The sequence below is a fragment of the Danio rerio genome, chromosome 6, assembly GCF_052040795.2.
Source record: "Danio rerio strain M-AB ecotype USA chromosome 6, GRCz13ab, whole genome shotgun sequence".
Taxonomy (NCBI): Eukaryota; Metazoa; Chordata; class Actinopteri; order Cypriniformes; family Danionidae; genus Danio; species Danio rerio.
This window is the reverse complement of record NC_141026.1, coordinates 24,661,285-24,676,665: the sequence shown is the minus strand read 5'-3', so window position 1 is coordinate 24,676,665 and position 15,381 is coordinate 24,661,285. Positions and strand designations below refer to the sequence as shown.

At 30.7% G+C, this 15,381-nt stretch overlaps 1 protein-coding gene across 11 annotated transcripts in view; it reads left to right on the top strand.

Annotated features, from left to right (window-relative positions):
* Positions 1-15,038, top strand: part of septin9b (septin 9b) — a 106,199-nt gene extending 91,161 nt beyond the window's left edge. For 5 of the 11 annotated variants that reach the window (XR_015492774.1, XR_015492776.1, XR_015492775.1 and 2 more), the window contains 6 exons: positions 3,495-3,612; positions 9,056-9,151; positions 9,416-9,512; positions 11,184-11,235; positions 12,932-13,316; positions 13,476-15,038. Coding sequence is in view for 6 of the 11 variants with exons in the window: in XM_087255559.1 (XP_087111685.1) it covers positions 3,495-3,612; positions 9,056-9,151; positions 9,416-9,512; positions 11,184-11,235; positions 12,932-13,088 (520 nt within the window). In the remaining 5 variants the exon portion in view is untranslated. 11 annotated transcript variants of the gene reach the window in all.
* The last annotated feature ends 343 nt before the right edge of the window (positions 15,039-15,381 follow it).

Genomic DNA, 15,381 nt, shown 5'->3' with positions numbered 1-15,381 from the left:
CAAATTTATTTTATTGTTTTGGCACCAAACAAATAAATAACAGAAAAAGTATAACAAAATTAAGAAATCAGCAAATATAAATATTGTCTTACATATTACAGGTCTGCACAGTAAGGCTGCGGTCACATTAACGTGAGCATGCAAAATTCTGTCATACTGCAGTGCGAAGTGGAATTAAACAAAGCCAGTAGTGGAATTAAACAAAATAATTAGAGATTGAAAAAGCAAGCCAGAGAGGTCATGCTTTGATCTTTGATTGGTATCAAGCAATCACATGATGTGATTTCTCCAAGCTTGAATTTTCCAATGCTGAGAATTATGAAATTTGTCTCCTGAGCTAGCATTCCAGGTCTGCAGTACTCACATGCGTATAAATAGAAGTCTGTAGGGAGAAAAGTGCAGTGTGACCGGGACTTTAAGCTGTAACTCTAATTAAACACACCTGATTAAACCAATTAAGTCTTGTTAGAAATCTACAGGTAATGTTGAAGCAGGGTGGGTACTAAACTCTGCTGCGCTGCAGTTCTCCAAGAACTTGGAGTTTGACCCCCATGGTATATAGCAGGGGTGCTCAATCCTGTTCCTGGATATCTACCTTCCTGCAGATTTCAGTTGCTACCCATATCAAACACACCTGCCTGTAATTATCAAGTGGTGTTCCAGTCCTAATTAATTGGTTTAGGTGTGTTTGATATGGACAGCAACTGAAATCTGCAGGAAGGTAGATCAGCAAATGAACAGCAAAAAACACAACATAATTATTTTAAATTTTAAAGTTTTAAATAATTAAAAACTGTGTCAAATCTTAATAAAAAGTTTTAAGTAATTATAAAAAATAAAAATAAAGTTGGCAACACAGAAAAACCAAAGGATCCAATCTTTTATTGTTATAATTATCTCATGACAACAAACTTTTTTATTGTTTCAAATATAAATTCATAGATGGAAACACAGCTCTGAAAAATACTTAGCAACAAACTCAAAACCTGGGACCTGACAGTGGAGCTTTTGTGTGTGGATGGCTATGTGTATCATGTTTTTGTGATTCCCTGTGATGATGTGCACATGTTACCTTACTGAGATGATGGAATTTAATTTTGGCTTAATTGCCAGAAAGATACATACAACTGTTAGCATCTGTACATTATGGCAGTATGCAATATCCAATAAATACATATACTTAAACAAAAGTATTTTTGTTTATTATAAGTTATACGAGGAGAGGCGAACTAGCTAACAATGTAGCTTTCAAGTACACAGTTCAAGATAACAACAATATAACTTAAAACACAGCCTTATTTTAGAAACCCTCAGAAAATTTGAACACATTTTACTTACTCATTGTAGATTCTTATTTAAAGCCTAATACATATCAGACTCTACATCTGAATTGATGGACAGAGAATAGAGCGCACTCAGCAGTAAACAAATCAAACACCTGGCTCCCTTAAAGGGCCAGCATTTTCTGAAAACTCTTTCTAACACCTTTGTGTTTAGAATAAGACAGACAGCCTGTGGGAGTGTGTGGTGATGCCTAAATCATTATTTTCTGCCTTTAAAATGCACGTCTCTATAAATAGCAACATAAACCATCAGAGAAGATGGGACAGTAATGGTTGAACAGTAATTTGCTATTTATTGTCAGTTACTTTCTGTAATGAGTACATAAAGTAAATTACTGGAATTTATTCTTTGCACTACACAATTTCATACAAAGTCTACTCCTTTTACAGTAAAATAATATGTGTTCATAAATAATAAATGTTTTCTTTTATTACAGCAAAACACTGGCTATTAGTAACAGTGCAGTTATACTAATTAAACACCTGATCAAACTAAATCTAAAGGTAATGTGTTGAAGCAGGGCTGGAACTAAATTCTGCTGGGCTGCGGCCCTCCAGGAGTTTGACATCTCTAGTACATAGCATATTTTCAAAGGAATTGCCTACATTTATCACAATCATGCACATATCATTGAATAAAAACAATAAAAATATAAAAACTCCATCCAAAGCAAAAAATAAAAATAAAATAAATAATAATCTGATCCTCATGTTGTTCCAAACCTCTAGTAATAATAATAATAGAAAAAAAAACAAATAACCTGATTAATACATTTATTTAGGAAAGTCTTTATACTATACCGTTAATGCCACTTTTACCTACTTCATTTGAAGTTTTCCAAACAAATTCATTGAGTCTCTGTGAAAATGTATGTATGTGCTGTTTAAGATATTTTTTAAATAACACATTTTTACTAGTTAATTAACTAAATACTAATATTCAGCTTAAAGTGCAATTTAAAAGCTTAACTATAGGCTAAACTAGGCAAATTAGATTAATTATAGAAAAGTAAACAAAGTTATAAAAATGATTGTGATAATTTGGTTGCTCTGTGTGAATATTTTTGCCTTTAAATGCATCTCGTCGATATCTTTACCTTTTAATTAGCTCTGTGACATTGACATTGGTTGACTCCTGATACTCAATGTTAAAAACATAAAAGGAACCAAAGAAAACACAGAGATGGCTGCAGAGAAATTTAGCTTATCATCAATGCATTGTCTCACTTTCTCCTCTATGCTGACCATACACATACCAAAACTGAACAGTATATATATATATATATATATATATATATATATATATATATATATATATATATATATATATATATATATATATATATATATATATATATATATGGGTAATAGGTACATAATGTAAATTACTGTAATTTATTCTTTGCACTACAAAATTTTATACAAATCCTGCTCCTTTTACAGTAAAATACTGTTTCCTTTTATTACATCAAAACACTGGCTATTTTACAGTTATTTACTGCATAATCTACAGTAAGGGTTAACAGTGTATATAACATTGTATATTCTATTTTAACACACAGTAAAATATACAAAATATACAAATACTAGTATACTGTACTAAATAGTATTTATAAAACATAATTCATTGATTGTAAACAGGTAGAATGCAGTGTGAGTTGGTTGAACCTGATATCTGCCTATTACAGATGTTATTGTTGGTTGTTTTAGTCTTGCAGATGCAGTGCACTGCAAATAAATACTCCACACAGTGCATTAAAATATGCCAGCTGGCTATATGTAAATTATGTAAAATATATAAAAATCTTTCAGAACACATTTCACCCCAAATTGACGTATTTAACACTTTGTTATAATAAAATGTTAATACTTTATCATTACATGCATTTTGTAGTTCCAAAACTTGTCAATTGGAGGCAACAAAATTTGTATTTGTATTTTCATTTGTTTACTTCAGAGTATTGTCAACAATCTGATGAAAAGGTTTTTAATTCCACATCAGACAGAAAATCTTTTTTTGTTTTTTTTTTGTTTAATTCCCAATATTTACTAATACATTTTCTTTTAAACATCACAGTATTTGTTTATCTAGTGATGAATATTCCTTTTGGGTAACTGTTTTGCTTTGCTCTGCTGTCTTTTATTGTTTAGTTTGCGACCAATTGACATTGAATTTATGAGACACCTAAGTAAGGTGGTAAACATTGTTCCTGTCATCGCCAAGGCAGATACTCTTACCCTGGAGGAGAGAGACTTCTTCAAACAGAAGGTGAGTAGTTTTTTTCTCAGCTTATCCGTAAATCATGGACCTCTTCCAACCATCGATAAGAGATTTTGTAAAGACTATGATAATCTTTTTTTTTTTTTTGTCTGTATCAGCCTCTTGTGTCATTTAGTTCGATGATCCAATATATGCCATCAAGTTATTGCATAAAAGTTGTGTAACAATTTAAAATGTTAACACACACACACACACACAAACTCACACACACAGTGGTATGAAAAAGTGTTTACCCCCTTTTAGATTTTTTTTCCCATGTTTGTCACACTTTAATGTTTCAGATCATCAAATTTTGAAATATTAGTCTAAGATAGATAACACACATAAACACAACATGCAGTTTTGAAATTAAGGTTTGTATTATTTAGGGAAAACTAAATATAAAACTACTTAGCCCTGTGTGAAAAAGTGTTTTCCCCCTAAACCTATGAGTGTTTGAGTCACATTTAGCAGCAACAACTGTAATTAAGTGTTTTTGATAAAATTTGTTGAGTCTCTTACAGTGCTGTGGAGGAATTGTGGCCCACTTCTCTTTGCAGAATTGTTGTAATTAAGCAACATTTGGAGGGTTTTCAAGCATGAGCAAATACGCCACATGATCTCAAAGTCCTCAGGCCAGGACTTTGACTAGGCCATTACCAAAGTCTTCATTTTGTTTTTCTTTAGCCATTCAAAAGTAGACTTTCTGGTGTGCTTTGGATCATTTTCCTGCTGCAGAGCATGTTTGCTTCAGTTTAAGGTCACTAACAATTGAACAGCAGACATTCTGCTTCAGGATATTTTACAAAGCAAAATTTATGGTTTCGTTTATTACAGCATGTTTTCCAGATCATCATGTTTTTGGATTCCTATGGATCTTGGCATGTTGTCTAGTTTTTAAAGATCTGTTGGTCTTCTTCACTTTGACATACAAGTCCTATTTAAGTGATTTCTTGATGTGGCAGTTAGTTCTGAGTGCGGCTTGAGATATTGAACTCAGGTGTGATTCACCAGAATTAAGTTATGTTAATCACAGGGCTATGTAGTTTTGCATTGTGTTGTCTCTTAATAATAAAAACCTCATTTAGTATGTATGTATGCATTTATTATATATATATATATATATATATATATATATATATATATATATATATATATATATATATATATATATATATATATATATATATATATATATATATATATGATTGCATCAAATTTAAACAAAGAGCAACATGTAGCATATACAAACAGCGAGGGAAATATTTATTCAACATACATTTATTTCCTGGGAATAATATTTCTAATGGAGCAGTTGACATGGAACTGGACCAGATTTTGGTAAAAATTAAACAATGCAAATATGAAAATAAAACAAAAGAAAAAAATCAGGAACATTTTTTTTTACATGTAATAACTATGAAATGACACAAGAAGAAAGTACTGAACTACTGAAATGTATTTAATACTTTATATAAATGGCTTTTTGGTGATGGCAGATTAAAGACACTTCTCATATGGAGAATTACGTTACATGCATTGCTCTGGTGTAATTCTTTCTAGAACTTCAACAGAGTGTAAAAATCGTCATTAACAATTTTTAATAATAATAATTGTTAAAAATAAATTATTTAAAAATAATATTAATAAATTATAAAATAATTTTTAAGCATTAGCAAAAAGTTAATTCATCATTTGTTAAGCATTAACCCTATTATATGACATTAGTAAGGAGTTTATAAATGCAACTAATATGCTGTATTCTTGACTTGTTAGCACATGTAGAATGGTTAATAAGCGTACTTTCATACTTCATTACTGCATTACTTCGTAATGCATTATTTACAAACCAGTAGTTGGTGGTTTGGTGGCCTCAGTTCTCAAGAGTCTTGAGTTTTGTTCAGTGACTTCAAAATGTTATTTTTTTTCACTAACCAAACATAAACCTTTCCTTCTCAAAAACACTATCTTGTACATAAATGTTGCTAAAATATTATTGTAGCCCAGTTTGTGCTGTTTACAATAGTATTAGAGTTTGGTCACTTATATGTTTATAACCATCTGAAAAAAGGTATGTCAGGGCATATCAGAACTTATCCAGTCCCCCAAAACACACTTAGACATCAGAGGGTGAAATTTCACTTTAAGCTAAATACAATCTTGCAAAATTAGTAGAAACATATTATTCACTGTTTCCAATGGTTATTAGAAATTAATTTAAAATGTGTTAGGAAAAAACATCTTTCTGTTAAACAAAACTTGGGAAATGTTTTTATATAGTAAAAATGTCACAGAAGGTCTAATAATTTTTATTTTATATATATGATATAAAGAGTTCAGATGCAAAAACCTTTCAATACCATCTGACATTTACTCCTAAAATTAGCAATTTTCCAGCCTCCTATATTGTATTCTGTTATTCATAAAAATAACTTATTCATCACTACAACAATAAAATTACTGAGCCTATACACAGGAGTCTGAGAAAAATGCTAAATTTTGAAGAAAATATCAAACGGCATTTAGAGTTTTGCATCTAAACACTTTGGTTGGTTATGGTTTAACCTAAAACCATCATTAGCGTGAACCCTGTAGTGTAAAGCAATATTGTGTAACATTTTGAAAAATTACGTTTAATTAATTTAGTAATAATTACCTTAGTTTTAATTATTTAGTTTTAATTTAAGTTTAATTAAAGCATATAAACTAGCAATTAAATTATTCTATTTCCTTTTGCTATTAGGTTAAGGTAATTTCATACTTCTCATTTTTACCTTGTACAACTTTTTTTTTTGGCTTTTTGGCCTATGTAGCTGCCAAAGGAAACTCAGAGGTCTTCCAAGCTACTGTTTCCTCCTAACATTTTCTTCACCTGCCAAACAGAACAAACCCCATGCTCCAAAAGATCTTCAAGCCTGTATGCAGCTATTATGTTTGGCTGTGGGGTCAACGCACAATCCTTAGATCCTTTTTCTCCACCCTACACACGCAGCCTTTGACTTTAGAGAAAAGTGGGGGGTGACTCTATTTTCAAACTTTAGAATATTGATGTGGACTTGCTGAATATGTCTGGTTTATTTAATGTCCGGCTATGGACATCAAGCATATGGAAGCGGACAATCAAAACAAACACTAGCTCAGTGTGGATTCTGTGAAGGGTGTAGTTTTGATTCGTCGTCATTCATTAAAACCTTCCGCTGGATAAATGCTCTCTGTGTTCTTTTCATTATGCTCCAAGTGGCCTGTTTAAATCTTCACTGCCAGAGGTCTGAAGTCATGTGGGCTACGATTATTCATTCTGACATCTGAGAAACGCCGTGACCCTGAATGTGACCACAGAATGCGTCACCCAAGGTTCACCCAATGACGAAATGAATTTGATTCACTCACTGACATGTCATTACTTTAACTGTTGTTTTAATTATAATGTTATTGTTCATTTATTTTAATGTTAAGGAGTCACCACAGAAAAATCAAACTTCAACTACCCTGGCATATGTTTTACACATCGAATGCCCTTCCATCCACAACTCAGCACTGGGAAACAACCATACACTTTCGTATTCACAAACACTTATACACTACAGCCAAACACAGGGAGAACATGGAAACTCCATGCAGAAATGCCAACTGGTCTCAGCAAGGAGTCAGACCAGCAACCTTCTTGCTTTGAGGCGACAGTGCTAATGACAGTTGTTCAAAACAAGAAAGCATTTTTAAGCCTGTACTGGCTGCTCATTTCTGTATAATGAAAATATAGCGCCGTTCAGACTAGTCATATGCTGGTATAAGATTCTGATGGAACAACCTTGAAAAAAAATGTCAATTTTTACAATATCCGGTATCCTCACGGTGTTCTTTTTAAATGTCTGGTTAACACTAGAACCACTATGGGGTCAGATTTACCCATCACTGTTATTCAATTTTACATAGCAGACCTTCAATAAAACATTCAAACCTCCCAGTCATTAACTTCTACTAAAATTGCCTTATTTACAATTCCCAGATATTAAAAATTGTTTTGATAAAAATATATTAAAAAGTGGGACATTTATACCTATAAGTTTCAGTATAGGTCTAATTTACCCACTATAAAAAATGCTTGCATTTACACATTGCTTGTTTGAAATTACTTAATACTGACTTTTACTTTCAATTTTACTCACTGAATTAGTGGTTATAATAAATGAATAGTCACAATGACTAGAAGGCGATTTGTAGAGCTATTAAAAACTAAACAAAATGACAATTATGCATCAGAGTATGATGGCTCAAATTTAGATATTGTAACCATAATCATGAATGTTCAAATTTTAATGGTGTTGTTCTTCTAAAATAATCTTGTTATCCTGAAATAATCATTTCATGAGTCTAGAAACTTTTTGTTAACAGTGGCAAAAAGCAATTTTAGCAATTTCTAAACAAAATTTGGGCAAACAGTGACCTCAGTTGGTTCTAGTAAAAAAAAAAAAAAAACTTTTCCCCATTGAACACAATATATTTTATTTTAATAAACATTTTAAATATTTTGGAACTGTAAACATGTCAGGCTAAATCATTTTAAAAACCTTTGACTTCTGCTATCTTCATTAGTTTTAACAAAACTGATTTCTTTAAAACTTCAAAAAGTATCATTGGATATCTTTCTTCTCTTTACATGTAAAGTAAAAAAATGTTCAGGTCCAGAGTATGCTTGTATTTTGGCACATGAGCAATTTATTTTAGTTTTCTAAATAGGAAGCTGATCAAATGCTTTTGATATTGGGGGGGGGGGGGGGGGGGTCCTTTTTTATTGCAGATACTGTTGCCCTAAACAACTAAGTAAAATAGTCATAAAAAAACACATAAAATTGTACATATACCTGTATAGGAACAGAACATGTTAGTGGTTTTAAAGACTTGACTTTTTGACCAAACCACGGTAAACCTTGAAACCGGTTATTGTTCCATGCCTAATTCACACTAAGGCATAAACTGACCAAAAAACAAATATATAAATCAGGAACTAAAACATAAAAAATGTTACCTTTTGTAAAAAAAAAGAAAACAAAAAAAGTTATAAATGGATAATATGAACCAAACAACAACCACATAAATCGGAAAATAAAGCATGTATTAATATTATATTATTTTAATAAAAATTTAATAAAGCTAATTTAAAACAATAATATAAACAAATTAAAAGGTAACAATTAACTGTGTGACTCATATACAGTCAGTTTGAAACAAGTAAATGAAGACTGAGTTTACTGTTCTGGGTAACCCATACCTCTAATTTAATATCAGCTTGTTTGTCCATTATTTTTTGATTTTAAACAATTCATTCCCTTTTGTTGATCAAAGATTAGTAATGGCCTGTGCATGCGCTTTCATGCTTGTCCTGTAGATGAAGGAAGAACTAAAGCATCCATTGATTGTTGATGATGATGATTGTGTGTGCTTGTGTGTGCAGATAAGAGAAGACTTGCGAGCCAATGAAATTGACATCTATCCTCAAAAGGAGTTTGATGAGGATGCAGAGGACAGAATGATTAATGAGAAGATCAGGGTATGTGTCGCTTTATATCATTCAGTAACTCCTACTGTGGCGAGCGTTTAAAAAAAAGTCAATGTTGATGGCTTACACTTAATAAAGAATTCGATTTTGTTTCTGCTCAGCTTTGTATTATTTCTAACAAAAAATGGAGTGGAGACTATTGAAGCTGTGCATCGATAGACTTTTTCTTCAGTGTTTCGGATATAAAGATGACTGAATTGAATTTCAAGTGTTGCCTTTTTCATATTGAGCATTCTCCTTTCATGTATGTTTTAGGAGATGATCCCATTTGCTGTGGTGGGAAGTGATCAAGAATATCAGGTCAACGGAAAAAGACTTCTGGGCAGGAAAACAAGATGGGGAACAGTAGAAGGTTGTGCTTACATCTTTACACACACACTTCTTGTATTCACCACACTCACATTTGCACATCCTCTCTCTCGGTTCTTTCTTTGTTGTTGGGTTAGTGTCCTGTGTTCCTCTTCTTGGTTTAAAAATAAACATGCTTTTGTTTAGGGAAAGTATGTCCAAACGTTGGGATCTGTAAGATCTTTAAGAAGAAGCTGATCCTACTTACCAAGGCTGCATGTACTGTATTTTATCAGAAATACAGTAAAAAATATCATGAACAATTGTAAAAATATTTGTTGTTTTAAATTTTGTTATGTATTTAATTTTGATACAGTTGAATTTTTAGCTATCCTGTGAAATTTGTAGTCTTTTTAAAAATATGGCCCAAATGATTTTAACAGACCAAGAGAATGTTTACAGTGTCACAGCATATATACATATAAATGTGTAGCATGGTCGCCAAAGAGCAAGAAGGTTGCTGGTTTGAATTCACACTGTTGTATTTTTGAATAGTCTTATTTCTTTTGTTTGGCAGGATTAAATGCAATTTTTAATCAGTTTTAGGACAATATTATTATCCATCTTTACATTATTTTTAGTTTTTCTTTGTTTTATTGTCTACACTGTTATCCTATAGCTTGCCTTACCTGCTTATATTGTAATTAAGAGTTTAAATTGCACTTTAGGCTAAATATTAGTATCTTCCAACAATAACTAGTAAAATATTATGTACTGTCATCATTGCAAAGACAAATGAGTAAATGCATGTAATAACTGTCTTATTAAAATGGATTTGTGTGGTACATATACATAAGAATGGTGTTCAGATTCACAAGCATTTTTATTAGAGGAGACCAATACCTCTGGTGTCGATTGTAAGTTGAGGAAGGTTCAATGAGCAATGAGTAATAAAATAATTTGATTAATAATAAGGCAAAAGATGTGACATACTGTAGCTTACATGATTAGTATGTGTTGAGTAAGAAATGTAAACAACAAAACAGAAAACAGTGCTTCAGTTACTATTCTGTATTTATTCTGTAATTTGAAATTCATTAATTGCTTTCAGTCTCATTCCAACATAATCTCACATTCAAGTCATCATTACCCTTGAGTTAGATGACAGAAAACAATATTCCTTCCTTTTTCAGGCATGCATAGTTGTATTTTTAAGTAGAACTAATCAACAATACCAAATTTTTTTCAACAAAACCAAGATTTTATTGTTTACCACTTACTAATTTCATTACTTCATTTGTGTACAAGCATTTTTGATCATTTCCTAGTGTCCTATTTTTAATGATATTAAAATATTTTGCTGCTCATTCTTTTTTGTTGTATTTTATAAAACACTACCATCTAGTGGCAAAAGGATGCTACTACAACTCAAGCAATAGTATTACATGCTGGCTCTCTAAAAGCTCAGTATTCTGATTCTTTGGCTTGCAATGCTAACTTCTTGCTAAACAAACAAAACAAAACACAAACAGACCGGTATTCACAACATTTTTGTATCTGTCATCCAATAATTGCAAAAATAAAAGGATAATTACAGGAAGTGAGAATGTATTTATTCTAGCTTACAAAATCAGGTGATATTTATAAGTGAACTACTCTCTAAAACACTTCAAAAAATCTTCTTTTAAATTATTATTTTAATATATTTGATCGTTTTTTTCTTTTTTTCTTTCAGTTGAGAACACCACACATTGCGAGTTTGCTTACTTGCGGGACCTTCTCATCAGGTACTCAACAATTCAACAACTAATTTCTTTGTCAATGATTATATGCTTAAAATTCCATTACTCGTACTGGTAATTAACACTATAATGGCTGCACATTATGAATCATTTATTAAGCATTAGCTGACAGTTCATCATTAGTTAAGCATTAACTCTACATTATAAGACATTACCAAGCAGTTTACAAAAACAGCTAAAAATGCTGTATTTTTTACTTATAAGTAGGTCCACATGGAATGTGCGTGTGCAGAAATACAGATTTAAACAGAATTTAAGACCATCACTGAGTCTATTTATTTACTTGTGTAAATGTGTGTTTATTATATTTATATTATTGACTAATGTAAAAATGTTCATTCGATTTATTTACAATGCAGTTCTAAAGTAAATAAATAAAATAAAAAGTAAACAAAGTAATATTTCCTTTTTATAGTAGATATATTATATAAGAGACTTCTTTACTAATTAAGTAGATCTAATTTAATTTGCATTGTAAACATTAAATACAAGTTAAAAGGTATATTTTGTTATTTTATATATATTAATTTAAGGTTTTACATTCATTTAGAAAAAATCCACATTTTTTTTTTACACAATTCTACGCAGAAATAGCAAAAAGTGTCGGCAGATTCAGTCTGACTCTACTTATAAGCACAAGTATAATGTGCTTAATAATTGTACTTTCATATTTTGATTCTGACTGATTTTTAGTACTATATTAAGTATTGAATGATTTAAAAACTATTTGTATTTATGAGTAGTTGGTGGATTTTAAGATTTTAAGATTAGTAAACGATTAATAAAATATTCAAATCAAAATGTATATTGTTCAAAATCTATGTATTATTCATGCATATTGTAATGGTTACTATGTATGTTAATAAATGCTTTATTACCACATTTATTAAAGTGATAACTATTTATACTTTTTAAATCACTTATAAACGAAAATAAAAGGTACCATATTGAATGAAAAATAAATATTTGCCTTCGTATCTAAAGAAAAAATGACTGTACAATTGTACATTACTGTAAACAGCCAAATAAGAGGTGTCAAAATATAAACTTTTTGATCAGAAGAACAATATAATAATATAACAGTATAACACTATTAATTTCAGTGTTAACTAGTGATGTTTAAACTGTACAGTAATTTTATATTTAGATAAGATTTGCAAAGATTTATTTTGCATATTAGAGTTTTATTTGTGTATACTTATAAAGCATAAATTACAAAACTGCATGATGTTGTGTTAATAAAGCATTTATTGACATGCAGGGTAGCCATATGCTTAAATAGGGTATAACAATTTTTATTTGAATATTGCTAATCATAAACAAATTCTTTCTGATAAACTCATTTCCCACTATAAATATGCTTCTACATCAATAATACAGCATTTGTTGTTGAATTTATAAACTGCTTCGTAATGTCTTATAATGTAAAGTTAATGCCTAACAAACGTTAATCAAACAATAATTAATTTAGTAATGAAAAATTATTCATTATGAAAGTATGTATGTACAATCATTAAAAACATTAAACATGTACAAGTCAATAATACAGCATTTGTAACGGTATTAATGAACTGCTTGCTAATGTCTTATAATGTAGTGTTAACAAATTATGAATCAAGTTAGCAATTTACTAGTAAAAATCTTTCAAGGTCCCTTTTTCTTTGTGTTTTCCCATTTCTAGGACTCACATGCAGAATATTAAAGATATTACAAGCAGCATCCATTACGAGATGTACCGCGTTCGCAGACTCAATGAGAATAACACCAAACCAAATGGACAACCAGCAATCCACACCAATGGTGTACCTGAGCATGAAGTTCTCTCCCATGAGATGTAAATGTCTCTAACTATATTTCAATACATCAGTCCGTCCATCTATCTATTTCTCTTCCTCAGTTCACTGTACTTTTTTCCATCTGCCCGTTTGTAATCTTTGACTGTTCTTTTATAACATCAAAAATTTCTGAGGATTTTTTTCTTTAGGTGTGTAGCAAAATGTAATGTTCTGTGATGAGAGTTTTATTATAGTGTTTTTATGGTAATTGTTAAGTGAGCTGGAGCAATGGCTTGTCAAGTTTAACATGCCATGATACTTAGCGTTGGATTGATCACCCAAAAAATTTATTATTATTATTATTATTTTATCTGTTAAACACAAAACAAGATGTTATGAAATGTACTGTTTGTTGTTGTTCTTTCCTATTGTGAAAGTCAGTGGTTACAGGTTTCCAAGATATTCAAAATAAAAAATCTAAATCCAGGGTGAGTAAAAGATAGTAAAACAGAATTGCCATTTTGGGTGAACTATCAATTTAAAGCTCTCACACATAATTATTACAGATAACACAGATGGTTTTGTGTTAAAACTGCAACTTGACAAAGAAAATGTAGCTGTTGCTTGTAGAATTGAGGAAACTTACAGTGTAAAATCCCCCACCCCTATCAAGTTTTAGAGCATTTGAAATTTTCGAGTTGTCCAAATGTAAAGAGCAGGACTTTGGTTTACAGTATGTAGTCGCATGACAGGATGTATGATCCCGATTATGAGTGTTATATGGAAAAACATATGAAAGTGTTGAAATATATGAAAGTGTTGTATAAATACCATTTAAACAGAGTGCAGACAGTTTGGTTTTACAATCTCCCTTTTCTGTAATAAATCAATCTTGTGGTGTATTATTACCCATTCTATAATTTCTGTCCTAGTTCCATTTTCAAAGAGCATATTTTATTTTATTATTAAGTGTAAATTTTTTTGTAAAAGCCTATGTATGTGGAGTCCATAGTTTTTTATTATTATTTGAAGAAAAGCAAACTTAGTTTAATTTGTGAACATTTATATATTTATAAATGGCATCATGCTACTTGGATGTTGTGGCTTTTGTAGGTAAAATGTAAAGAGTTCTAGAATTACCACAGTGACCCAAGCATCTGAACATCTGTGTTTTTCTCCATTCGTTTCTTTGCAGATATTAGTATTCAGTAAAGCAAGTCCTGAGCCATTCTAATCACTATCTGTGTTCTGTAATAGGCTGTATACAGTATGACCTTCATTTGTTTATATAGTGTTTCATGTTGTCACTGATTCTGAACAGTTTTGGATATTTTAGCCCCTCACAAAAGTTCATGGAGGATTTTGCATTATATAAAACAGAAAAAAGTCATGGATACACATTTATAAACAATTTGTGCAAATTAAGTGTCCAAAACTTGCATCAATGATCAATTAACAATATAGGCTAGCAGTAAATTGGCTGATTGAAATGATTGCTTAGCAATCATAATAAGTCCAGTATACATGCTGACATTTTTTATTATATAAGAAAATAAAATTTGGACACAATTTAGATTTTAGCCCATTTGCTTGCATAGTTTAATCTTACTTGGTTGTACATCTTATGCAGTTTTAACCTGATTTTAAAGATTCTTCTCTCAGGTTCCTATATTGATATGACTGTCAAAAAAATACAATGTGTCAATGTGTATTTTGCAGCTGATATTAATGAAAATCTGTTACCAAGTTTCAAACAAACTAATATTCACATAATACTATTCAGCCAGTATTTTATGATATGACATATGTATGCCCAGTATGGCCAAAGAAATTATATGTACACATTTTAAATAATTATTTTGTGAATATTGTACACCCATTGTATTTTGATGTAGTAAAGGTAAAATTTATATTACTGAAGATCTGGAAAAAAAAATAAAGATTGCTATTTTTATTGTTGTAACCTTTGCATATGATTCTTTCTTAGTCTTAATAAAGATTTAAATGAACAAATGTATTGTCTATAATATTATTATTTAATTTACAGTTTATTTAATTAAAACACAATTTACATTATTTAGGAGTATCACAAAATTAATATTAAAATGGGCAAGATTCTTCTCCTTCTTCTTACTCACAAAATTACCAGTACCACCGTTTTCATCCCAGACCCTTCAAATTGCAGTCAAATCATGTGGATTATCAGGAAAGGTATGCAATGACTTTTATAAGGGTCCATTGACAAAATCACATTATGCCCAATTTTGACACATCATAGCGCCAAGTGTAAATTTTGTGGAAAACCCTAGCAATGCCTTAGCAATTGGCTGGCAACAGCTTTAGTGACCACTAAGAA